This window comes from Myxocyprinus asiaticus, chromosome 9 (assembly GCF_019703515.2).
Source record: "Myxocyprinus asiaticus isolate MX2 ecotype Aquarium Trade chromosome 9, UBuf_Myxa_2, whole genome shotgun sequence".
NCBI classification, from domain to species: domain Eukaryota; kingdom Metazoa; phylum Chordata; class Actinopteri; order Cypriniformes; family Catostomidae; genus Myxocyprinus; species Myxocyprinus asiaticus.
The window spans coordinates 2,516,556-2,544,288 of record NC_059352.1 but is presented as its reverse complement, the minus strand read 5'-3'; the positions used below and the strand labels follow the sequence as shown (position 1 = coordinate 2,544,288).

Below are 27,733 nucleotides of genomic sequence, written 5' to 3'. Positions count from 1 at the left end.
CAGGGTTGCCTGACAAAGAGCTGCTTTCTGCCATAAACACTGGTTCTCTGTTTCATGTGTGCTATGAAAGGGTTGTTTTGAGTTAGATTTCATCCTTGGGAGCTCTCACAATAAAGACAAAAATAATAATTAATTACCCTCATATTATTCCAAACCTATATCACTTTATTTCTTTCTTCCATGGAACACAACAGGAGATGTTAGGCAGAATGTTAGCTTCAGTCACCATTCTCTTTCACTGTAGTGTAAAAAGATGCAATAAAGGTGAGTAAAAGTTTACTTTAAATAAAACTATTACTATAAATAAAAGGGAACAAATCTAAAATGTCTCAGACATGGACTGGTTAGTGTGTGCCTGATTTTGATGAATTATCACAGCTCTATGTGAAAAACAGTAGCATGAGTCAGCAGAGGTTTCTATAGTTTTTTATTTGAGCAGTTTATATTGGGGAATTTAATGGGGAAAAAGTAAGACTGATGTTCGGATGAAGATCTCAAAGTTTCACTTTCTTCTGAACCTGCAAAGTCAAGTATACATGTTCATGAGGCAGAGAATAAGGGTAGATAGAAATGTACAGGTGTGCTGTTTTATATATTAGCATCTTGATGGAAATATTAAATCTTACTTGGCTTTTGATTTGAAGCGTCCACCTTTCTTGTTTGGAATGCCGAGTCTCTTCCTGTCTTCAAAAGACGGTCTAGAAGAGTAAAACACCAGCGTTACACAACAAATAAACCTCTTGAAATATCGTCTTAAAATCTCATTTTTATAAACGTCACGCACCCGGCTCTGTACTGCTTCAGTACTTTTTTGCAAGTGTTCGTGAGCTCCTTATCAAACACAGACTTCTTCCCGGATTTAGCATTTTGTTTTGAAGCTGCAACAAGAACGTTACAAAGTCAGAAGAGTTTTAAACTGGAAGACCAGGGATTGTTTTTACTAGTGGACGTTTGAAGGTTTTCATTTGTAAACCTTTCTTCACTGGCTCTTCTTCTGGGATCGCTCGGGCTCGCTTCTGTTTGCTGTTACGTTTAGCTGCTCGTTCAGCGTACATCTGAGACTTCAACACCTCAAACTGTGCTCGCTCTTCAGCCTGATACACATGCAAAAAACCAACAACAAAAAAAACGATTAACCATGTAAAAAAATAAATAAAAGTGGAAACAGGCCTGATTGTACCAAAACATCTGATGCATCTACATTTTTAACAATTCATATCAGATCCACACAAGCTGAATTCTTTCAAATGTGTGAAAGTGAGAAAACGTACCGTTAATTCTTTCTTTTTGCCCTGTTTGAGGAACTCGGCTCTTTTCTTCTTCCCTCTCAGAGCGATATCAAAATCCTGCAGTGCTTTAGACACTTTAACAAAGAACAAGTACAGAAAACAAGGAATAAGACTATGAAACTATTCCATCACCGAATGAGATGCACACAATGAAAACCATTATTATTTAAAAGAATACAGTGCTGTGAAAAAGTATTTGCCCCCATCCTGATTTCTTCTGTTTTTGTGTATATCTCATACTAGATTGTTTAAATAATTCTAACAAAATCTATCAAAACAAAGGCAATCTGAGTAAACACAAAATACAGTTTTTAAATGATAATGTTATTTACTGAAGCAAAAAAGTTATCCAATACCAACTGTGCCTGTGTGAAATAGTATTTGCCTCTTTAGTTCATAAATACCCCAATCTATGAAACTGCATTCATAATGGGGTTCAGCTGGACTAGACACACCCAGACCTGATTACTGTCAGCCCTGTTCAATCAAATCAACACCTAAATAGAACTTTTTCAGCAGCATGAAGTTGGCTAAAAGGTCTCACCCAGTAGCAGCACTATGCCAAGGTCAAAAATTCCAGAAATGAGGAAAAAGCTGATTGAAATACATCAGTCTGGGAATGGTTACAAAGCTATTTCAAAGACTCTGGAACTCCAAAGAACCACAGTGAGAACCATTATCTCCAAATGGAGAAAATGTGGCACAGTAGTGAACCTTCCCAGAAGTGGCTGACCTTCCAAAATTCCTCCAAGAGCACAGTGACGACTCATCCAGGAAGTAACAGAAAAGCCAAGGACAACATCCAAGGAACTGCAGGCCTTGCTCGCATCAATAAAGGTCACTGTTCATGACTCCACTATCAGAAAGACACCGGCCAGAAATGCCCTCCATGGAAGAGTGGCGAGGCGAAAACCACTGCTAGCCCAGAAGAACATTAAGGCTCGTCTGAATTTTGCTAAAACACACCTTGATGATCCTCAAACCTTTTGTGAGAATGTTCTGTGGACCGATGAGTTGAAAGTGGAACTGTTTGGAAGACAGGGGTCCTGTTACATCTGGCGTAAATCAAACACAGAATTCCACAAAATGAACATCATACCTACGGTCAAGCATGGAGGTGGTAGTGTGATGGTGTGGGGATGCTCTGCTACTTCAGGTCGACTTGCAGTAATTGAGGGAATCATGAATTCTGCTCTCTACCAGAAAATACTAAAGGAGAACTTCCGTCAGGGCCTGGGTAGCCCAGTGGTAAAATACGCTGGCTACCACCCCTGGAGTTCGCTAGTTCGAATCCCAGGGCGTGCTGAGTGACTCCAGCCAGGTCTCCTAAGCAACCAAATTGGCCCGGTTGCTAGGGAGGGTAGAGTCACATGGGGTAACCTCCTCGTGGTCGCTATAATGTGGTTCGTTCTCGGTGGGGCGCATGGTGAATTGAGCGCGGTTGCCGCGGTGGATGGCGTGAAGCCTCCACACGCGCTATGTCTCCGTGGCAACGCGCTCAACAAGCCACGTGATAAGATGGGTGGGTTGACTGTCTCAGACGTGGAGGCAACTGGGATTCGTCCTCTGCCACCCGGACTGAGGTGAATCACTACGTGACCATGAGGCATTGGGAATTGGGCATTCCAAATTGGGAAAAAAAAGGGGAAAAATCCCCCCCCCCCCAAGAAAAAAGAAAAAAAAGGAGAACTTCCGACATCAGTCCACGAGTTGAAGCTCAAGCGTAACTGGATTATGCAGCAAGTTGATGATACAAAGCATAGGAGCAAGTCCACCTCTGAATAGCCCAAAAGAAGCTAAATTAAAGTTTTGGAGTGGCCTAGTCAAAGTCCTGACTTGAACCTGATTGAGATGATGGCAGGACCTTAAACAGGCAGTTCACGCTCAAAAACCCTCCACTGTGGCTGAACTAAAGCAGTTCTGGAAAGAAGAGTGGGCCAAAATTCCCCCACAGCGTTGTGAAAGACTGATCTCCAGTTATCGGAAGCGTTTGGTTGCAGTTGTTGCTGCTAATGGTGGGACAACCAGCTATTAAGTTTAAGGGGGAAGTTAGTTTTTCACATGGGTGATATAGGTGTTGGATAACTTTGCTTCAATAAAAAAAAAAAAAAATATATATATATATATATATAGTTGAAAACTGTATTTTGTGTTTACTCAGATTGCCTTTGTTTTATATCTCATTTGAAGATCTAAAACAATTTAGCATGAAAAATACACAAAAAGAAGAAAAAGAAATCAGGATCAAATACTTTTTCACAGCACTGCAGGTTTTCCTAAGTTTGCGAGCATGTAATTCCTGTTCTGTTTGCTCCATCTCCCTACAAAAAGTCTTATTTCATTCCACATGGCGGCAATAATTTTTCCTCTCTCACCTTCCATCACAATATACAGATCTGAAATGTAGGTGGCGCTCTAATGCAGCTGAGCACTCACACATATGCTAGTCCATTGACAACAAGTGTATATTTAAAGTGCATAGACCATCCTCAGTGTATCCGAGTTCTGATGGAGTGGTGGCGGCGTAGTGGGCTAAAGCACATAACTGGTAATCAGAAGGTTGCTGGTTCAATCCCCACAGCCACCACAATTGTGTCCTTGAGCAAGGCACTTAACTCCAGGTTGCTCCAGAGGGATTGTCCCTGTAATAAGTGCACTGTAAGTCGCTTTGGATAAAAGCATCTACCAAATGCATAAATGTAATGTTCTCTAGGAGCAGTGATAACAGATGTCACATTTCACTTTGTGATTCTTTTGATAAACATTCAAACTGTGGTGTTATGACAGCAAAATAACCTACAAAGTCCCATTCCTGAGAACAAGAGCTTTCATTTCATACATGACATGCATATTTAATTGCTATATGAAACATTGTCATACTGATATTTATATTTCTACATCATTACCAAAAGGTGGCGCTCATTTGCAACACAGAGGATTTCAAGTCTAAAAAAATAAATATTTTTTTACCTAATATAAATGCAAAAGTGATGGTGTTCTGTGAAAAGTTCAGATTGTAAGCTTTCAAATGGTACCACACATGCCTGATTTGTGGATCTGGGGACTTTTATTTTGTAACTTATTACACGCAACTAGATCCGCGGAAATTAAGAGGTTATTTGAAACTTTGCAACAATTCAAAAACAATGTCACAAATGTAAGTGTAATGCAGTCAGCAAACCTTTAGTCCATGACTTTTTCCTAACTTTTTTAGTCATTTGTAATTACTGGATAAGACTCTTTTTAATTGCCGTGACAGATTTTCATAAATTAATTGAAATAATTACAGTCATTAGTGAGCAACTCTTTTTAATAAGGCTCTCAGACTTATTTTAAAGAGCACCTATTATGGTTTTTCAAATATTACCTTTCCTGTAGTGTGTTATATAGCTGTTTGTGAATGTAAAAAAGTCTGCAAAGTTTAAAAAAATCAAAGTGCACAACAAATGGTGTTATTGACTCCCAAAAGAAAGAACCGATTCTGAACACCTGAAACGAGTCGTTAGTAATTCCAGACTTACTTCCTGTACTAACCTACGTAATTTGGTAACAAAAAACCCGCCTCTGGTCTTCATTGGCTGCTCGCAAACAGCTTTGACCCGCCCTCAAACACTACACTAAGTGGTAGACCAATCACAACAGACTGGGACATCTGACCAATCAGAGCAGAGTAGGCTTTCTGAAAGGAGGAGTTTAGAATGAATCCTTTAGAACGGATCATTGAACGAGTTGTTTTTGACACTGGGAAAAAAAGGTAATGCTGCAATTTAAATTATGAGCAAATTAAAGTGTTTTTTGACCTTAGATGCATGTAAATCTATTGTATGAGACCTTTCAAACAAAATCAGGCACGTTTTGAATCTACAAAAGCACTTACAAAAAGCAACATTTAGCCGCTTAAACTCGATGGACCCAAAGTAAGTTTACGCTTAAAAAGTCCCTGGACACATAAGTCAGGCATATCAGGTATCATTTGAAAGCTTAGCATCTTAACTTTTCAAAGAACACCACCACTTTTGCATTTACGTTACATAAAACAACAAAATAAGGCCTGAAAACATCTGTGTTGCAAATAAGCGCCACCTAGAGGTAATGTGGTAGAAATATGAATATGAATATAAAAGTATTTCACACAGCACTTAAATAGATATGTCATATATGAAAGCTCTCATTCTCAGGAATGTGACTGTACAGTTTATTTTGTTGCACTAATACCATAATTCTAAAGATTTTTAAAAGAATCACAAATTGAAAATATACGTCAAATACAAACATCACTTTTATGCATCGATCACTGCTGCTGTAAGCCCCAAATAGCTAAAAACTTTATATATCTGCTCTTATCTTAGGCAGTTTTCTTCAAAATGAGGAAATGTGTGAGCTTGCTAGGCTGAATAATCTAATGTTATATCTTAGATGTCTAGAACAAAATATGCAGTCCTGCAGGAAAAGCATGCTAAACAAATCATCAGAAATATATGTTATCGACGATTTACAATAAAATGTTACGCATCATCGCAAAGTGGAGGATCTCCGCTTTCTAATGGCACTTAGACTGAGCTTCTAGTCCACTCAGAGGCCGAGATATTCAATGTAATAACGGGGTTGTTGCATGAACTGAAAATTAGACTGAATGTCTATGAACGAGCACATCTGTGAGGGCTAAAATGCTATAGAGCGTCACCTACATTTCAGATCTGTATATTGTGACGGAAGGAGATAGAAGAAAAAATCTTTTTTGTAGTACTTGCTGCCATCTAGTGGAATAAATTAAGACTATTTGGAGGGAGATGGGGTGAACAGAACCAGGATTGCATGCTTACAAATTTAGGACAAAAAAAATTCATCATAAGACTGTAAACAAACAATGGGGGGGGGGTTCAGGAAAATGTGACCAATGTTTTGTAATTAGTCCACAGTATGTGTGAATGGTGAGTTTTTAAATTAGAGTGTGAAAAATTGCAGGCGGCAGCCCAAAATTGCACCTGAGAGGCTAGCCAATTAAATACTTGAGCACAAAAAAAAAAAAAAAAAACAATTTTAAAATGCACCCATTTATGAACATTTGTCAATATTCATATATCAATATTTCCAGGTTTCTATGAGCACAAGACCCTGCTGGAACTACTTCATAACTGTGCAATTACAGAAAACTAATCTACACCCTTGAAATGTGTCACAACCAATAAGAATCAAACATAAATAAATCGACACTGCTTGGACTCACTGCGCTCTTTCTTTCTCTCCTCGTGTGTTTGAAACCATGTCCTGGGCAATTGTTTCTCGTCTGCACTCTGTGTTAATCTCTTCTGAGCTGAGCTGATCTAAATACAAACAAAGACATGGACACACAATTTACTCCAGGAGCTACACAAAGTGTGATTAATTTTAAAATGCATTAAATATTTATTTGAAACAAACCTGCGCCTCTGAATGAACCATCTCTTTCTCCTCTTTCTCTAAACGCAACACGGCGTACACGTCCTTCTCCAACTTGTCAATCAGATCACGGAACTTCAGAATCACGTCTGTGAGACGTCAACAAATGTAATTTATTAGTAGACAAAATGTAATTAAGTATCGTGGTTCAACATCTTTATACTAATGAATTCCCAAATGCAACAAAACACAAAAATGTCGTGCCTAGTGCAAGATATTTTAAGAGCAACTTAAATCATCCAGAAAAGCTAAAAGATCAAGAAAGAAAGACACTTTTAGTCCTACTGCAACTGTAATGTTCAGCATTACCACAATGACAGAAATTCAATTGTACCTTGAGGAATCACTCGCGCTTTGACGGGTGTTTTGGCTTTTTTAACGATCTCTTTCAGCATCTTCCTTTCCGTCTCACCCACGAGAGACACAGAACGCCCGACTTTACCCGCACGAGCCGTTCGGCCCACCCTGTGCACATAATGCTTCACCGTGTTGGGCATCGTAAAGTTAATTACCTGCAAAAAGAAGAAAAAAAAAAAACTCATAAATACACACGAACGTTTAGATCCACAGACAGACAGATAGATGAAATATGTAGATAAAATCTACGCACAAATGTGAATCAGAACTTACAGTTTTCACTCCCTCTATATCCAGACCTCTGGCAGCGACATCTGTGGCGACCAAAATATCAATCTGCTCATCTTTAAAACGCCTGAAACACATTAAAAAGATCTCTATTAATTATCACGCACATAATTGTCATTTTTATTTATTTCACTTGCAGTTTAAGCTTGATAAACATACATTTATTTAATCAAATCTTTATCAAATTTTGCACCAGGCGGAATGACAGGAGTGTTCTAAATATTGTATCACTGTATAATTCTGAATTAAAATGAAATGTTTGTTATTTATTGCTCAACACAAAGCTCTTGGCAGTACCTGAGACTCTCTAATCTCTGAGTTTGAGACAGGTTTCCATGAAGCTCCCCGACCTTTAACCCCATGAGCCCTAGCAGGATGTGCATCCGGTGAGCTTGTTTCTTAGTCTGAGTGAAGAGCATCACGTGATCCTGAAATGTTCTCGTCAGGAGAGCTGCAGACAGAGGTGTACAATAACATTACTTTCAGTATAAATGAGTCCAGGTCTACAAGACTCCATGGATCCGTTTCAAACCCTTTTTTGATGACGACAACATTTTTAGGCATCGTAGGTGTTATTCTGGCACAAGTTAAACGAGTGTTAATGATGTTGCAGCTTATACGGAGCATTCCCAATCTGTCACTTATGAGGTTCCATTTTGGTTCAAATGTTGCAGACAGCAAACTAGTGAGGTTGCTCACCAGAGTACCTCACCTGCAACAATAGCTTCTCTGTCTCCTTCTTTGGATGGTCGTATCCTCACAAACTCTTGTCTGAGATACGGAGCCACATCGGTGTTACTGTTCACAAAGATCCTCACAGGCTGCTTCAGTGATACAGAAGCCAAATCTTTCACCTTTGACGCAAAATAAAAATGAGGGTCAATCTCACAATCATCTTTAACCTCAAAATCAAAAGAAATACATTTTATTCACATATACACATATATATATATACACACACACACACACACACACACACACACACATACACACAAGTTTGGAATAATGTACAGATTTTGCTGTTTCGGAAGGAAATTGGTACTTTAATTCACCAAAGTGGCATTCAACTGATCACAAAGTATAGTCAGGACATTACTGATGTAAAAAACAGCACCATCACTATTTGAAAATAGTCATTTTTGATCAAATCTAGACAGCAGCCATCACTCCAACACCTTATACTTGAGTAATCATGCTAAATTGATCATTTGGTTCTAGAAAATCACTTGCCATTATATCAAACACTGCTGAAAGCTATTTGGTTCTTTAAATGAAGCTTAACGTTGTCTTTGTGTTTGTTTTTGAGTTGCCACAGTATGCAATAGACTGGCATGTCTTAAGGTCAATATTAGGCCAAAAATGGCAAAAAAGAAACAGCTTTCTCTAGAAACTCATCAGTCAATCATTGTTTTGAGGAATGAAGGCTATACAATGCTTGAAATTGCCCAAAAACTGAAGATTTTATACAAAGTTGTACACTACAGTCTTCAAAGACAAAGAACAACTGACTCTAACAAGGACAGAAAGAGATGTGGAAGACCAGATGTACAACTAATTCAATTTTGGTGAAAATAATGGTCCTAAAAATGAACTTTGTGTTCTTTAAAACAATATTACTTATTTTTAAATACATTTCTTTCAATACAAATATTTATTGATAATTTGTATATAAAATACAGTGTATATATATATATATATATATATAAAATAATACATACATATTTGTACTTACAAAAGAAAAGTAAGCATACTTTTTAGGACCATTATTTTCACCAAAATGGTTATATTATATTAGTTATATGGGAAAAAAATTGTATATAGATAGTTAGTGTAGTGTCCGAAAAAGTGCTATATAAAAAAATGCAACACACATAAATATATGAATAATTAATTAATATTTGTATTAAATTAAATGTATTAAAAGTAAAGACTATTGTTTTACAGTGTATATATAGATAGATAGATATATTGTTTTAAATAAAATAAAGCCAATTTGTCGGATAATTATCTTCACAAAAATTAAAACACATTTCCCCCAATTTCTCATTACGGTTATGCAAAAAAAACAAAAAAACAAAAAAAAACAAACAAAAAAAAAAAACATTATTAATTGTATAGAGTACTGTAGTTTTTGTTGCACTGCTGATTAAAAAAAATAAATACAAATAAAATAAATAAAAACTGCAAACAGGATGATTTTCATTAATTTACTACAGTAATGAGAATTATATTTTTTCACATTACAGTACTGGGAGTTTAGTGGGAAAAGGTATTAACTACATAAAGCCTTATATATGAAATAATAGTCAGAAAATTTTAATTTTCTTTTGTTAAATTGGTCTCTTGATATATATATATATATATATATATATATATATATATATATATACACACACACACACACACACACACACACACACACACACACACACACACACACCGATCAGCCACAACATTAAAATCACCTGCCTATTCTCAGATGTGGGTTGGCGCTGTTTTGGCAGCACGAGGGGGACCTACACAATATTACGCAGGTGGTTTTAATGTTTTGGCTAATCTGTGTATATACAGTACTGTGTAAAAGTCTTAGGCACAAAAAACATTTGTGTTAAGATGGTTATTTATAGCTACTTTAGTGTGTCAATAGGAAATAAACATTTTATACTCCCAAACATTCCTTTTGCAAATAGAATAGAAGAACAGGGAGCCCTGCAACAGATGGCATTGACTCACAGAGCCCCACAATGAACATCAGGTCAGTCTGGGATTACACGAAGAGACAGAGGTAAAAGACAGCCTAAATAAATAAAAGAACTGTGGCGAAATCTCCAAGAAGCTTGAAACATCCTATCTGCCAACAACCAAGTAAAACTGTGTCCAGGTGTAAGTATGAGAATTTGTGCTTTTTGAAGGCAAAAATGTTCACACCAAATATTGATTTAGCTTTTTTTCTGTTTACTGGACTTTGTATGATGTTAATTGATTAATGAAAACTATTTATGGCATTATTTTTTTTTTTAATCCTCACTTTGCGGGGCCTGGGTAGCTTAGCGAGTAAAGACACTGACTACCACCCCTGGAGTCTTGAGTTCACTAGTTCGAATCCAGGGTGTGCTGAGTGACTCCAGCCAGGTCTCGTAAGCAACCAAATTGGCCCGGTTGCTAGGGACGGTAGAGTCACATGGGGTAACCTCCTCGTGGTCGCTATAATGTGGTTCGCTCTCGGTGGGGCGCGTGGCGAGTTCTGGGTGGATGCAGCGGAGAATAGCGTGAAGCCTCCACACGCGCTATGTCTCCACGGTAACGCGCTCAACAAGCCACGTGATAAGATGTGCGGATTGACGGTCTCGGACGCGGAAGAAACTGAGATCCGTCCTCCGTCACCCGGATTGAGGCGAGTCACTACATGACCACGAGGACTTAGAGCACATTGGGAATTGGGCATTCCAAATTGGGAGAAAAGGGGAGAAAAAAAAAAAAAGAAATCCTCACTTTGAAAGTTTTTCACAAGTGCCTAAAACTTTTGCAAAGTACTGTATATATATATTTTTTTTCACATGTGATATATATAATGCTTTAAAGGTCATTATCCTCCTAAGACCCAGCAATACATTTTTGTATAGGACTATTGTTATATAAGTTTCTCTTTGCCCATACATGCCACAGTAGTAAACCTTGGTCTATCTTAAGAGATGACACCGAGCTTTTCAGAGACACAAAATGTTTGGAAGTTTAGCCATGACAGCTTCTTCACCTTCAAAAAATGTATGGCATTACAATATAATTTAAAGAAATATATATGTCAACATGATTTTCAATAAAATAATGTACAAAATTTCAAGCAAGCACAAGTTGCATCAATTCAGCAAATACTCATTTTGAAATATCCGTAACAATACAAACATTGTCGTTACTTTTACTTGATCAAAATCAGCAAAGATTTCACAGCAAAAATACATGTGCATCACATAATGTAATGATGTCAAATGTGACAAGAGAATTCATCACCTCTTCACTCATAGTAGCAGAGAACAGCATAGTCTGTCTCTGATACGAGCACATCCTGATGATCTCCTTCATCTGCTCTTCAAAGTATTCATCCAACATCCTAAACGACAGAAAAACAAAAGAACATTTCTGAAGAAACCAGCCAAACTCAGTGGAAGTGATGTTATAGTTCTAGAAGTTTCCAGGGCAAATCCTGTGACAGCTAGTGATGAAACATTTGAATCTTCAGATACTGATGCTTGTTTCAAGGATCAAACATCATAATATAAAATAATAACAATATTACCAGTAAGTGAATAAAATAAAAAGATGATTTAACTGTTTATTTAGCACAAAAATGGTGTCGTAAAATTTTTGTTGAAGATTGCAATGTGGTCAAATATTTCTAAGTCTTGGGGGCCTGGGTAGCTCAGTGGTAAAATACGCTGGCTAGTTCGAATCCAGGGCATGCCGAGTGACTCCAGCCAGGTCTCCTAAGCAACCAAATTGGCCCGGTTGCTAGGGAGGGTAGAGTCACATGGGGTAACCTCCTCGTGGTCGCTATAATGTGGTTCGTTCTCGGTGGGGCGCTCGATTGAGCGTGGTTGCCGCTATGTCTCCGTGGCAACGCGCTCCGCAAGCTACGTGATGAGATGCGCGGGTTGACTGTCTCAGACGCGGAGGCAACTGGGATTCGTCCTCCGCCACCCGGATTGAGGCGAATCACTATGCGACCATGAGGACTTAGAGCACATTGGGAATTGGGCATTCCAAATTGGGAGAAAAAAAAAATAATATATATATTTCTAAGTCTTTTTAGTCGTTGTATTAAATTGTTCACTTTTTTTCTTCTTTTTTTTTTTTCATTAATTCATCACCTTAGACATTTCATTCTACAACAGGGCTGAAACGATTAGTCGAAGTAATTGACATCAACAAAACTTTTAGTTGTCGAATAGTCATTTCATCTCATTTAACGTAACATGAGATCACATTAAACTTTAATAATGGCGCATGAGAGCAGCACTGCAGTTCACGGCTGACTGAAGAGAGGAAGAATTACACAGCTCACAGGCCAGATGCACTCTAAACTTCCCAAACAGCTTCAGCTGATGTAGATCGCTAAGTATGAGGGAATTATAATGCAAAAATACAAAATAAGTAAATACAGAAGCACTCTCGTTTAGGGATGCACCGATCCGATACCTGGATCGGGTATCTGTCCGACGAGCCCGATCTGATACTGTGTGTTAGTCATGTTCGTTAATGTCAAGCTCAAAACAATTACATAAAAGAACCATAAAAACACAATTAAAGTAATCCATATGACTTGTGCATTTTATTCAAAGCCACTTGAAGACATGCGATAGCTCTGTGAATCACAGAAGGCTGTGTTTAATGTGTAAATATATGAAATGCACACGCAGCTCCAGCACGTCAGTGAATGAGAATTTGAATAAGAAGTGAATTAAACTACTGTGAACTTGCCTGCAAACAGACACTTACAGGACTTCCTGGAGAGTTTAGAATGTCAAAATAAAAGCGTGATGGTTTAAAAGTTAAAGGTGCACGAATGAGATATATTACTATTATAATATATTATTATTTGTTTACAAATTATAATAATATTTAAGTTGAATGGGTTCCAAAAAATAACTGTGTGAATGAAAAGTGGACTGATATTTTACAACAAAACTGAACAAAAAAGAGATCTGAATCCTTTAAAGTCCAGATGCAAGTTGAAACATTTTGCAAAAAAAAGGTTTCTTTTCTACTGATGACTTATACTGGAATTACTGTTAATTTTGCTGCTACATTATCCAGTATACTAGTTAATAATCAAGTGTTTCTTAATAAGCTATTACATTTATATTGAAATAATGTGTAGTTAGAAGTTTGTGTTTTTTTACATATTAAAGAGTACCCCCAGTTAGTTCCATACAATAATGTAAAGATATTCTAAACTCATTATGCAAAAAAAAACAACACTGGTATCGGATCGGGATCGGCTGATACTGAGATTTCCGATATCGGAATCAGAAGAGAAAAAGTGATATCAGTGCATCCCTACTCTCGTTGTGGAATAAGCTCTTTAAAGGAAACTCCCCAGCATTACATCTTTAATTTTAGCTTTATTAAAGTTCAAATAATAAGGAAGCAGGTCATGTAAATAACTACAAACTCCGAAACAGGCATTTTTCTGTGTGGACAGCGCCTCTTCTATGAGTTGTGTGAATGTCCCGATCTAAAGGGGGAGAGATTGAAACTGCACCCGGCTGATGCACACTCTGTCACGGGACGCTCATCCCTCAAGCGCGCAAGCTTAATGCAGCTTGATTATAACATGATGACTCGTGACTTATTGAATCATAATATATGTCACTGTGCATTTCTTATCATGAAGAACATTGGCAATACGCAGCTTTATTAATAATAGAGAGTTTGTTTTTTATGAGTTAAAGATGGATTGAAGTGAACAGAAAGGTGAGAGAGGGTAGTCTTCGCCCCATTATACACTGCAACAAAATACATTTTTGATTTGTTTTTGTTTTGGCTTGATTTCCAATATAAATATCTAAAACTCCTTTAAAACAACGTACATTTACTTTAGCAGCTATACTGTAGAAGAATTTGTTATCTGAATAGAAAATTGTTATCTGAGAATGTTGAATATAATATTAAAAATAGATTTCTTTACTGACTTAAATTTAAAATAAAGTATTTTTTCCCCTTTAATTCAGTGTATGTCATTTAGAGGTATTTTTAAAAGATGATTTTGTCCTCTTTATTGTTAGTAAGCATGTTTAATACAACCTTTTAAGTCGATGCACAAGATGAATAATCGGTTAAGAGCGAATGATTAATCGTTGCAATAATTGCCGAATAATCGTTAGATTAATCGATTATCAAAATAATCAGTTGCAGCCCTATTCTACAACATAAATTACATATAGTCATACCCTTAACGTGAATTTTTATGTTGCTAAAAAGTTTTTATTTGCTTAATACAACAATCAATACAAAGAGAAACGTTCATTCAGATGAAAAAACAAACAAAAGGAAATTGTTCATATTGACTATTGTTTTTATATGCTTTATTATTATTTTTATGCTTTCTTCTTTCTAAAAGCTTTTATTTTCTGATCTGTGCATTTTATGTATGAAAGTTGCTTTACAAATAACATTTATTATAACTATTATTTCTACAGTTGTGTAAAATGTGAATAATTTCTCCATCATCTAGAATTATTTGATGCTAAAAAACAATAATGAACTAAACATGACATTTATCACAGGTTATTGTGTTAACATAACTTTGTTCAAACAAAAAAGGTGTCAAATGATCGATCATGTTCTAGAATTGTTAATAAAGGTTGATCGATTTTGCCGATACCCATGACTAAGCTGTGGAAAAGGCTGATAACTGATTAATTGGCCGATAGTTTTAAAAATAAATTTTTTGAAAGTTAAAAAAAGTCTTTCTTCACTGTGATGGCACAGTCATAGAGGCCACAAAAGTCCAAAATTAATACAATCCCAGATGCATTTTATTGTTCAACCAAAATCCTAATAATATCCAGAAAAATATAAGATTTGGTGCATGACGCAGGACTCTGAAAGATCTACAAGCCCGCAATACACCGGGGACTTTTATTTTGAAATGTCTGAGCTCCCAGCTCACAAAAAACAATACATGCACTCTTACAATCATCGAAAATGTATAAACAAACTAAAACGGTAGTTCCAAAAAGCAACTATCGGTATCGATATATTGGTAAAACCGATATATCGGGCGACCTCTAGTTGTTAATAAATTACAAAAACAGAAGTCTGATTAATTAATTGGCCATTATAACCTCACATTTTCATTCAATTCAAGTACTGGTATTGTTATGGAATATATTGGCTTCAGAGAGTACAACAAAATCAATTTGTTAGTTCTCTTGTACCTGTCGGCTTCATCCAGGATGAGAATCTCAATCTGACTGAGTTCAAACGATGGTGTGTTGTGCAAATGGTCGATTAACCGTCCAGGTGTGGCGATGAGGACATCAGGCCCCGCCCTCAGCGCCGCCTCCTGAGACTTAAGATCCAACCCACCTGACAAGAGCAACAAAACGTGCACAACATCAGGAGTGTATTTATTCCATTTATGTACTAGAGAGCATACAGTGGCCCCAAACATGTTTGTTTACTTAAGTCACACTTACAAATGTATAATTGTCATTGCATTAGATCAAATAAGTGTGAAAACATTCTTACCGACTGCCAGGCATGTGATGATGTTGGTGAACTGTGCCAGCTGTCGTGTTACAGTGTGCACCTGTATGCCCAGCTCTCTGGTTGGCACTAACACCAACACACGTGTCACCTGCATCTCTCTGGGCTTGTAGATCAAACGCTCCAAAACCGGCAACATAAAGGCTGCAGTCTTACCTGTTGCAAACAGCAGGAGAGAGCGAGAGGGTTAACAAATGTACTGCTTACTCACTGTTCACTTATAACCAATAAAATCTGAATATTGCAAAAAAAGCATCATTTACTCAATGACAGTACATTTGTTTACAGTAGGCATTCCAGTTTTAATAGTGAACTGTCATTAAAATTAATCAATTCATCGTTATTGTTAACTTACAATTTAAATATTCTTAAAATGTGCAATATTTTAATAAATATAAAATTACTACATACAATAATATAATGTTTTCTTCTTTCTGTCTGTTATATTTTATTGCATCTATGTTTTAATGTTAGTTTTAATGTGTTGAACTAAATATAAACTTAATTCACCATTAATTTATAACCAACAATGAGTAGCACTTTATAGTAAGGTTCCATTTGTTAACATTAGTTAATGCATTAGGTAACAAACTAACAATGCACAATATATTTTTACAGCATTTAATAACCTTTGTTAATGTTAGTTAAAAAAATACAAGTGTTCATTGCTAGTTCATGTTAGGTTATAGTGCATTAACTATGTTAACATCTACAACTTTTGATTTAGAAAATTATTAAATGTTGATATTAACATTAACCAAAATTAATAAATGCTTTAAAAGTATTGTTCTTTGTTAGTTCATGTTAACTAATGTTAACAAACTTGTATCAGTTTTACCAACGAATCTGTGCCAAATCTTGCTTTTTGGAACTATTGGTTATCGGTAAATCTATGCGACTATCTAACGGTAGTTGCTGATAGTTTTATAGAGGTAGACCGATATATCGGTTTTAATCGATTAACTGGTGCCGATAGTTGCTTTTTGGAACTATCGGTTATCGGCAATAAAAAACTATGCCAATAGTTTTTTTTTTTTAAAGAGGTAGACCGATATATCGGTTTTATCGATTAACTGGTGCCGATAGTTGCTTTGTGGACTATCAGATATCGAGAAAAAAAAAAAGATGCCTATAGTTGCCGATATATAATTTTTTTTTTTTTTTTTTTTTTTTTTGAGAAGTAGAAAGATATATCGGTTTTACTGATTCAGCACCAGGTAATCAGTAAAACCGATATATCTTTCTACTTCTCAAAAAAAAAAAAAAAAAAAATTATATATCGGCAACTATAGGCATCTTTTTTTTTTTTTCTCGATATCTGATAGTCCACAAAGCAACTATCGGCACCAGTTAATCGATAAAACCGATATATCGGTCTACCTCTTTAAAAAAAAAACTATTGGCATAGTTTTTTTATTGCCGATAACCGATAGTTCCACAAAGCAACTATCGGCACCAGTTAATCGATTAAAACCGATATATCGGTCTACCTCTATAAAACTATCAGCAACTATCGTTAGATAGTCGCATAGATTTACCGATAACCAATAGTTCCAAAAAGCAAACTATCAGTTATCAGCAAAAAATATCAATGCTTATAGTTGCCGATAGTTTTTAAAAAATTTTTTTTTAAGTAGAACGGTATATTGGCTTTATCAATTAACTGGTGCCGACAAAAAAAAATCCCTGCCGATAGGTTTTTTTTATAGAGGTAGACCGATATATCGGTTTTACAGATTACCTGGTGCCAATAGTTGCTTTTTGGAACTATCAGTTATCAGCAAAAAAAATCTATGCCTATAGTTGCCGATAGTTTTTTTTCTTTGTTTCTCTGTGTTCCCCTGTGACAGGTGATGCCGGATTCTAGTTATTTCAACTGACTGACAATATTTATTTATATTTTTATCATCACTTTAATGCATATTTGGCTGTTTTGATTACATAGTGTTCTAAATTGAAGCGAGAAAAATTTGACTATATGGATACACCCCCCGTCAGCACATACAACCTGCCTCCAATTTCATATCTTGTGTATAAAAAAAAAAAAAAAAAAAAAAAAAAAAACATAATTTGGTAAATACTTAAATATATAGCATGTAACTGAGCCAAGTCTACGTCATTTTTTAAATAAGAGCCCTGAAATAATTAAGTATATTATTACATTATGCTCCATTTTTTTCCAGTTATTATTGGGATTTTGGTTGCAAAATAAACTGCATCTGGGATTTTATTCATTTTGGACTCTTGTAGTCTCTGTGTCCTTGATAGTAAGGAAAGGCTAAGAAAGTTCCTAACATTCCATAAATCGATTTTAAAAACTATCGGCATATTAATCGGTTATCTGCCCATTTAAAAAAAAAAAACATTTAAACTAGCCGCAAACTTTCCGCTCATTATTTTCTCATGCAAATGAGCTTTTGAATCACCACAAATGTTTGCCAGAAGTTTGCAGCTCTTTGCCGATAGTGGTGAACCTCCGGCAAACCTTTGGCAACAGTGGACGGTTTGCTGCAAGTTTGCCACAAAGCTCATTTGCATGTGAAAATTAGCAGTGGCGAATTTGTAGCAAGTTTGCAGCTAATTTGCTATGAACTCACGATTTTTGTAAGGGCCTTTTCCACCGCCTTAGTTATCGGTCGACCTCTATCAGTTACACAGCCAAAACAAGCCGAGAAGTGTGTTTAAGTACTTATTTGCTGTTTTTACATCAGTACATCAATGTTATGTAATTTTTTAATAAAGCGAGCAACAGACATATCTGGGGAAAAAATACATCATAAATAAAAACTTTTAATGCAACAAATGGAATGCTGTAATTTACACTTTTCACAATTAGTTAATTTTGGTAGCTGTTATTGTATATCTTGATTATTTATTCGATTAATTGTGCAGCCCTAATCAACTGTGTTCAAATTATTACACATAGACAGAAGTTGAACTCTTACCAGTTCCAGTAGCTGCACATGCACAGATATCTTTTCCCAGCAGCCCCACAGGCACACAGGCTTTCTGAATGGGCGTGGGCTGTTTAAAGCCCATAACAGTGATCGCCTGAAGATACAAGAGGAAAAACTTTGTGAGATGTAATTCATCCACATATATTTCTCATTACGAATTACCACTAAAGCTTTAAAGGAAAGTTGCAATGTTTTATGCAGATGGTTTAAATGTTACTTCAGGCATTTCTGGAGAAGTTTTATTTATGAATACTGATGCTTGCGGTCTCACCTTCAGTAAAGGTCTAGAGAGATTCATATCCTGGAAAGAAAGGCTCTCATCATAATGAGAGGCGTCTTCAAAAAATGCTTCAGGCTGCAGGAATGAGAGTGCAGGTGTAAAGAAACTAAATTTAGAATCAGTTTTACCTTAACAAGAACAGCTTATTATGAAAACAGGTTTCATTCTCACCATTTCTGTGGCTTTCTTTTTGCCTTTCTTCTGTTTCTCTCTTAGACTGTCTAAAAGAAAGACAGAGAGACACCGAAATCTACTAAAACTACTTCACATTACAATGCGTCAATTTGTTTGCTGTTAACACATACCTGCTTTTTTCAGGACCTCTTCATCACCTGATGAGAACTCATCTTCCTCTATGTCATCATCATCCTCATCTGCTTCTTCATTATTACCATCATCATCCTCTTCGTCATCATTATCATCCATGTTTTCTTCTGCTTCTTCCTCTTTGGAGACTGACACTTCTGGTTTCTTGCCGTCTTTCTGAGCTCTCTCCTAGAGACACACACAAACATATCAGAGATCTTATAACTAAAACTATTAAATCTGTAAAAGATACTGCCTCTTAGATTAATGACAAACGAATCATATCATCTTACCTCGATCTTGCGCTTTTTTCGCACTTTCTCAATCTTTTCGTCCAGAGTCGTGGGTGCTTTCTTAAAAAGTAAAAGATGAGGGGATTCAATAGTGAAGGTGACATGAACAATTTGAAACACTGACATATATATATATATATATATATATCTCTTAAACTGATCTTCTTAAAGACCTAACGATTTGTGATGTGTGTAATACTCACCCTCTTCTTCAGCTGAGCCATCACATCAGTCATCGCCCAATCATCACTGTACAGACCATCTCTTTCTCCAAACTCAAAATCTGCAGTGAAATCTCCAGCGCTGCGACCTTTCAGTGCACGCTTCTCTTTACTCAAAACAATGGGCTGATCCTGAAGAGGAAGAGAGCAAGAATCATATAAAGAATGTAACCTGACTTCAGAAAACTGCAGGAGATGCCAATCACTCTTATAAACCAGTACTGTGAACGTACAATAGTGATGGTATCAGATGGTAATTTTATAGATACTGCAGTACTGAATGATTACCATATTTGTGATATTATATTTACATGACACTCAATTATTATTATACTTTGATATTTATTTCAAGTAGTTACACCTCCCTCCCCCCCCCATACACATAGTATTATCATGGTGCATGTCAAAAAAGCATGGTATTATCATGGTGCATGTGTAAAAACATGGTATTATCATGGTACATGTGTAAAAACATGGTATTATCATGGTACATGTCAAATAGCATGGTACTTTACTGTGTTAAATGTGTAAAAACATGGCATTTTCATGGTGCATGTAAATAAAAAATGGCATTGCCATGGTAAATGTGTAAAAACATGGTATTATCATGGTGCATGACAAAAAGGCATGGTATTACCAAAGTAAATGTGTAAAATCATAGTATTATCATGGTTCATGTCCAAATAAACATGGTATTACCATGGTGCATGTGTAAAAACATGGTATTATCATGGTACATGTCAAAAAGCATGGTACTTTACTGTGTTAAATGTGTAAAAACATGGTATTTTCATGGTGCATGTAAATAAAAAATGGCATTGCTATGGCAAATGTGTAAAGATATGGTATTACCATGGTACGTGTCCAAATAAACATAGTATGACCATGATACATGTCCCAAAACCATGGTATTATCATGGTAAATGTGTAAAAACATGGTATTATCATGGTGCATGACAAAATGACATGGTATTACCATAGTAAATGTGTAAAATCATAGTATTATCATGGTACATGTCCAAATAAACATGGTATTGCCATGATACATGTCCCAAAACCATGGTATTACCATGGTAAATGTGTAAAAACATGGTATTATCATGGTGCGTGTAAAAAAAAGCACGGTATTACCATAGTAAATGTGTAAAAACATGGAATTATCATGATGCATGACAAAAAGGCATGGTAATTTACCATGTTACATGTGTAAAAATTTGGTATTACCATGGTACATGTCCAAGTAAACATGATATAAATATGGTGCATGTCCTAAAAGCATGGTATTACCATAGTAAATGTGTAAAAACATGGTATTACCATCAGTGGGTGGCATAGTAAAAAAAACAACAACAATAAAATGTATGTATTTATATAAAAACAAAATTGGAGGAGGGGAGTCTAATACTTATGGGTCATTGACAAATAAGGTTGTCCAAGGAGTTAAAATTAGAAATCTTGTAAAAATCTAGTTTAAAACACTCATGTCAAGTTCTCAGAAATGTAATCGTTGTTTCCGATTTGGTTTCATAAAATTCTTTAAAACCTTTATAGCATTTTCTACAAAACAAATCTAAACTTTACAATTGTCATGTGGTATAACCATCAAGTAAAAATTATTATAATACTTTATTTGCACTTCGAATACATGAGAGAATAAACAACTTAATCATTAATATCCAAAAAGTTTTCAAACACATTTTTCAAGGTAAAATTATCATTATTTTTTTATAAATATTATGAATCGAGTCAAAAATATCAAGAAGTTTTCTCAAGGCTACACCACACGACTTGCACCAAATGTGCCTTTTCATAAAAATGTCAAAATAAATATCAGATGTTTTTTTTAAACTTCACATTCAGTCTTGAGGGTCTAAAGGGGTCCGCTCTGTTTTATGGTCAACATAAACCTACATGTTGGTTACACCCAATGACTTTGACTTGGTGGACAAAAGCATTTTTACATATTTTAAAACACAACTGTTTCGCTGCTTTTTTTTTTTTTTTTTTTAAGAAATAACAATAAAAGATTATTCTGCACTAGTCATGCCAACATTTCTTTTTTCAGGAATTTCAGCTTTTAATGAGACTTTGACTTTTTTTTTTTTTTACTGTCTCTGGACACCACATGACTTTTTTTATTTTAAGACCAGCTAATCGCCCTTATTTAAAGTCTGATATTTATAAAACGTAGAAAATTAAATATTTTACTTGCATGATTAGTTCTAAGTATCACATGTCACAATTGATCTAAAGGGGATGGTGGTGCTTTTTGGTATTTCTTGCAACAAGGGGGATGCCATTCCCTGGGAACTCAAGCCCTGATTACCATGGTTCATGTCCAAATAAACATAGGATTACCATGGTGCATGTGTAAATACATGGTATTATCATGGCACATGTATAAAAAACAAACAAACATGGTATTGCCACGGTAAATGTGTAAAAATATGGTATTACCATGGTACATGTCCAAATAAACATACCACCATGGTGCATGTCCCAAAAGCATGTATTATCATGGTGCATGTGTAAATACATGATCTTATCATTGAACATGTCAAAAAGTTTGGTATTTTAACAAGGTAAATGTGTAAAAACTAGGTATTATCTTCGTACATGTCCAAATAAACATAGTATCACCATGGTGCTTGTCAAAAAAGTATGGTATTACCATGGTAAATATGAAAAAAAAAAAAAATGCTATTATCATGGTGCATGTCAAAAAAGCATGGTACTTTACCATGCTAAATGTGTACAAACATGTTATAATCATGGTGCATGTTACAAAGTATGGTAATTGAAACCTGTCCAAAACACCACATTTTTATAAGGCATATGAACTATAAACTTACCGCTTCATCATCAGTCGCTGAATCCGGTTCTTCTGGGATATCATCATCATCATCAATAGTTCCGATCAGATCAAGATCTGAAAACATGGTTGATTGCGCTGATTTGACGGAACAATAAACACGGTCACTTTAACAGACTGTTAAACTCTGCAGTGCGACTGGAACACGCTGGACTAAATAAAGCTTCTATTAAGCTAAAATGTAATAAAACATTAACGTGAGTTTCTTCGGTTCTGATTCACCCACACTGTGAAACTCACGTACAGATAAACACGTGTGTGAATGGAGATGCGGAACTACGTCATCAGTAACAACGCTCTAATTCGACGGGTACTGCCACCTAGAGGCGAGGAGAATTATGACAGTACTGACAGCATCGGCTAATAAAGCGCTTTCAAATTCAACTGAACTTGCAGTATGATATCGACTAAATCATTCAGCACCTAATGGTGCAGATTTTATTTTAAGAGTGTCATTTCTGTGCCACTAGCATCACCAAATGGACTTGCGAAAATATTGTTTTCAAACAAGTTTCCCATGAATACCGCCATTGGTTTCCCAAACAGATAGTTCCACCCTAAACTCATCCCATTGGTTGAGTCAATGTTGAGGTGTTCGATCTGGTCGTAATGCACAAAAAGAGCAATGCGCCACAGTATTGACACTTTTCGGGAAAACAACACCTCCAAATTACATACAAAATACGTTTAGTTGTCTCTGCATATTAATGAAATAAAAATAATTACAATTTAGTTTTAACATGTTTAAGACTGGACAATATTGGTAGTCATGACCATTTCAGGTACACCATTTGATACGGTTCTTACCGGAAGTAGTGTATATTAATACAAACTAATCTATAAAGTCACCTTAAAGGGATAGTTCACCCCAAAATCATCAGCTCATCATTTACTCGCCCCCCCATGCCATATGCAATATGCACAAAGAATGCAAATAGCCAAAAACAAAAGAATGTGGAAGTGAAAATGAAAGTTGAGATTTATAGTAAAAAATGACTTAAATATTGATCTGTTTCACACACACCTATCATATCACTTCTGGAGACATGGATTAAACAACCGGAGTCGTATGGATAACTTTTATGCTGCTTTTATGTGCTTTTTGGAGCTTTAAATATTTGGAACCTGTTGACTTGCATTATATGGAGCTACAGGGCTGAAATATTCTAAAAATATTAATTTGTGTTCTGAAGAAAGTCATACACATCTGGGATGGCATGAGGGTGAGTAAACAATGAGAATTTATGTTTTTGGGTGAACTATCCCTTTAACTTGACCTTAAAGCTCGTAAAACAGCTTTTAAATAAACGAATTGAGATTTGAATCAAGCAACCCTTTATTTAATCTGGTATATTAAGACAAGAACAGCTTAACTGCACAACTGATGTGATCAACTCACACACACACACACACACACACAGAGACATTTTAAAACAGTGGTCAATTAGACACTTTATTGAAAAAACAAAAAAAAGTGACATAATACAAAATCAACTTAAACTATACAAGAACTTGCAGCCAAGATTTCCTAAACAAGGAAAAGGCGCTCAAACATCCATGTCCAGTGTGCGGACTCAAGGTCTGGGTGGACGCATGCCTGGAGGAGGAGGACCTGAGAGGAAACATGAAGGAAAAATAAAAAAATGAAGACTTTCAAAACATTTATATGATGATCAACTTCAGGGTTCATCACTACTTGAACATCTTTACCTCTCATTCCAGGGGGTGGCGGCCTCATTCCGGGAGGTGGCATGCCCATCGGAGCGCCGCGGCCGGGTGGCATTCCCATCGGTGGTCCCATCATCGGCCGCATGCCTGGAGGAGGTCCCATCATACCTGTGACAGGACACACGGGCACAAGCATGAGCGTTCACTATTGTGTAGCGGGACGTTAATGTGTTTTATTCAGCCATGTGATTCTGAGCTCAGCGTAATCCTGCTACACAAGTGGACTCGTCATCGGAGTCAGAAAGCAGCGATGTCATCATTGCTACAGAATCAACAGTTATTTCACACACACACACTAACAGACCAATCGAAAGAGCGTTACCTGGAGGAGGTGCTCCTCGGCCCATCGGAGGAGGTGGTCCACCCCGGCCGGGAGGGTACTGCGTGGGGGCACCGGCTATACTGGCACCCGCAGCAGCAGCCGCAACTGTGCCTCTGCCCTGAGGGGTCATGACCTGAGAGAGAGCACAATACAGTAAATGAGGGCAATAGATTATTTTCAATTCAAACAATGTCGGATGACTGTACTTGGGATCTCACCTGCTGTGACGGGCCACCGACTCCTCGCACAGGTCCAGCAAGTCCAGCGGGAGCCTGAGCCATTGGCGCACCAGCTGGGACACCTCTACCTGCAGCCCGGCCAACACCCGGACCACCAGCAACTCCTGCCAGGGGCACGCGGGCAATGCCAGTCTGAAATGAGAGATGCAAATAAAGGGCATGCACATTAAATCGTCATTTAAAGGGGATTCAAAATATTTCAGTGAAACTTACATCTTTGGGCGGCGGTCCTTCTACAGTCATGGAAACCAGATTCTCTCCCCTGAGCAAAACTAAACCCAACACCCTCTTCTCCTCTCGTTCTGGCTGCTTCGAGTTCTTGGGTCTGTGAAATACAATGATGCATTGATAAACTTATAGATACATTTACAATAGTGGTGGGTGATACACAGGTAAAAAAACTAAATGAAAACAAAATCCGGTTGTCTTTGAATGCTTTTGAAGCTTCAAGATGTCTTTACTTGATCTTTCTGAATTCGTCGCAGTCACAGAGGATCAGGTTCATGTGTTTGTCAAAAGCTTTGAATGTGCCGATGAAAATTCGTCCGTCCTGCAGTATACAGCGCATCCGAAAGTCGATGTGCTGCAACATCTTACTGCTCTTTCCCACCGTCTGAAAAACGTGGAAGGTGAAAATTATGAATGCAACACCTTAATTATATCATCATCGGTGCGAGTTTCGCTATAATGATTTTAGAAGTAAGGAACATCTGGAATAATTTCCTAGACCAGATTACAAAAGCACTACACCAGTTATCAATTGCACCATTTCTTTAATCATGCTGGATCCTTTAAAGTAGGGATGCACCGATGTATCGGCTGATGATATTTATCAGCCAATTATTGACCAAATTAAAACCTTATAAGCATGAAAATTGATGGTTTATTTATAATTAGTAACACACTTGGTAAAAATTCATGCACAATCCAGAAACATTAATAGCCACAACACGTAGAATAATTGTCACTCGTATGAACGTAATATTTAATTTTAATTCTCTCTCGTTCTCAAGTGAATGCAGAAAAACAGCCATAAATGGACATGAGAGTTGTGAAAACACTTTGAAACCAGCAGACTTTGACTTCTGAGATATCGGTCTGATATCCATGAATGCTGCATGATTGATTGAAAATCGCAATATGGCCTTCTGCATTTACTAAACCTTAAAAGAACGCGTTTCTGCATTCAGCGCCGTGCGAACAAGCGGCGCCCTCTAGCGGTCTGGATAGCATTATCAATTATACCAGTGGTTCTCAAACTTTGAGTACTGGACCCTCATCATATCTTAAACCAGTGTTTCAATAAACTATCAATGTAATTGATTAAATCAATAATCAATTACATTTAGCATATGATAAGTCAAATATTTTTTACAATTATTCTATGGACCCCCTGCAATTACGCCACAGACCTCTGGTTGAGACAATGCATTATACCATTAATAATACAGAATTTAAAAGGGGGTTTGTCATTTTGGTTTAAACTCTATTTTTTATCATGTTTTTATAATGTCGACATTTCCGTGAAATTGCCCAAAATATGCATAGTGTGAATTTAATGTTCTATCATATACAGTACAAGCATGTGAAATGTTTTTAGAAGTACAAAATAACCTTTATTCATATTAATCATCATGTTACCATATTTAGTTATTTATTTTCTCTTATCTTCTATTCAAACGTTATTGTGGCTCTTTTAAAATATTGGCCTATCATGTGTTCAACATATCCATGTTCAATGGAAATTTATTGTTAGAACAGTGAAAATGCTTTTGTACATCTTCATACATTAATAAAGCATAATTCCGACTTAAAACAGTGATTTGACGACAAAATAAGGTAAGTAGCAAAATATCGGTATTGGCCTGTGTTTTCATATCAGTGCATCCCTACTTTAAAGAATGCAAAACAGTATAAAAATCGATCACCATCTCAGTTATAATAGTCAATTTGTTTTTATATCAAGACATTCGAATGTAACACTTTTGTAACCTTAAAATGTAACATCTCCACTCATTTCATCAAACTAACAAACAAACCTTTACGTTTAGAAAAAAGCGTTGTAACCCATTGTTAATTTGCACTGAAATAATCAAATTTCAAGAGTTTCAGCTGAAGTTTGGCTTCAAGTCAAGCCAAGAAATTACTTTTGGATGGGCCTCAAAAATGGATGGGCCAATGTTTCGCCTAAATTTCTTATTTTTCACCAAATTTTCTATAAGCAGTGCATTCAAACAGTTCTTTCAAACTTTCAGAAATCAGAATGTATGCATTTTTTTTTTTTTTTTTTTTTAATCATTTATGAATATATATCTTTAGTCTAATATTCTGGGTGGGCCTGGGTCTAATTTGGGTAAGACCAGGTCCACCCCGCCCACCCTTGGCTACGCCACTGCTTCAAGTGTACATTAACACACATTCATTCTACTGCATGAAACTAATAATTTAACAATTAACTTGACATTTCGAGAACAACACGCATTTTCTGAAATGATACAAAATATCATGAATATTGTAGTTTGGAGTCGCTTTTTCTCCAACTAATTCATACAATGTACTCGTAGCGTTTGCTTTACGTATCAACGACGTGACGACAACGTAGAGTTTTATTATTAAATGCACATAATAATACAATAAATATTAAGAGATTTGCTTAATCAGACATGAATAATCCAAGCAGTTTAGTCTTACCATGTTTGCTGTTCGGATGGCTCCGATTTAAATCGGATTCTTCCAAACAAGTTTTAAAAAATTGACCCGCGGACCGCCGCTGAGTCTCTTTATTGGTGGCGAAACGGAAGAGAGTACGACTCGAAAACACTCCGACCGGAAACACGACACTCGGACTAACGTTCCGGTGTCGAGTTTATTCAT

The 27,733-nt window shown here is 36.4% G+C and overlaps 2 protein-coding genes across 2 annotated transcripts; both read right to left on the bottom strand.

The window, feature by feature from the left end:
• Positions 1-410: 410 nt before the first annotated feature.
• Positions 411-22,844, bottom strand: ddx27 (DEAD (Asp-Glu-Ala-Asp) box polypeptide 27). Its single transcript, XM_051706593.1, has 21 exons — positions 22,551-22,844; positions 19,681-19,830; positions 19,478-19,537; positions 19,184-19,373; positions 19,050-19,099; positions 18,870-18,953; positions 18,587-18,692; positions 15,624-15,797; positions 15,311-15,461; positions 11,382-11,481; positions 8,086-8,227; positions 7,671-7,824; positions 7,359-7,440; positions 7,063-7,240; positions 6,711-6,817; positions 6,517-6,613; positions 1,272-1,363; positions 974-1,094; positions 785-878; positions 627-698; positions 411-518 (listed from the first exon to the last, which is right to left on the bottom strand). The coding sequence occupies exons 1-21, from the start codon at positions 22,635-22,637 to the stop codon at positions 503-505; spliced, it is 2,307 nt and encodes a 768-aa protein (XP_051562553.1). The 5' UTR covers positions 22,638-22,844; the 3' UTR covers positions 411-502.
• A 1,148-nt stretch (positions 22,845-23,992) lies between these two features.
• Positions 23,993-27,699, bottom strand: LOC127446026 (small nuclear ribonucleoprotein-associated protein B'-like). Its single transcript, XM_051706633.1, has 7 exons — positions 27,551-27,699; positions 25,321-25,472; positions 25,073-25,184; positions 24,839-24,991; positions 24,621-24,753; positions 24,281-24,406; positions 23,993-24,182 (listed from the first exon to the last, which is right to left on the bottom strand). Exons 1-7 carry the CDS (start codon positions 27,551-27,553, stop codon positions 24,145-24,147), a joined length of 717 nt encoding a protein of 238 aa, XP_051562593.1. The 5' UTR covers positions 27,554-27,699; the 3' UTR covers positions 23,993-24,144.
• Between the last annotated feature and the right edge of the window lie 34 nt (positions 27,700-27,733).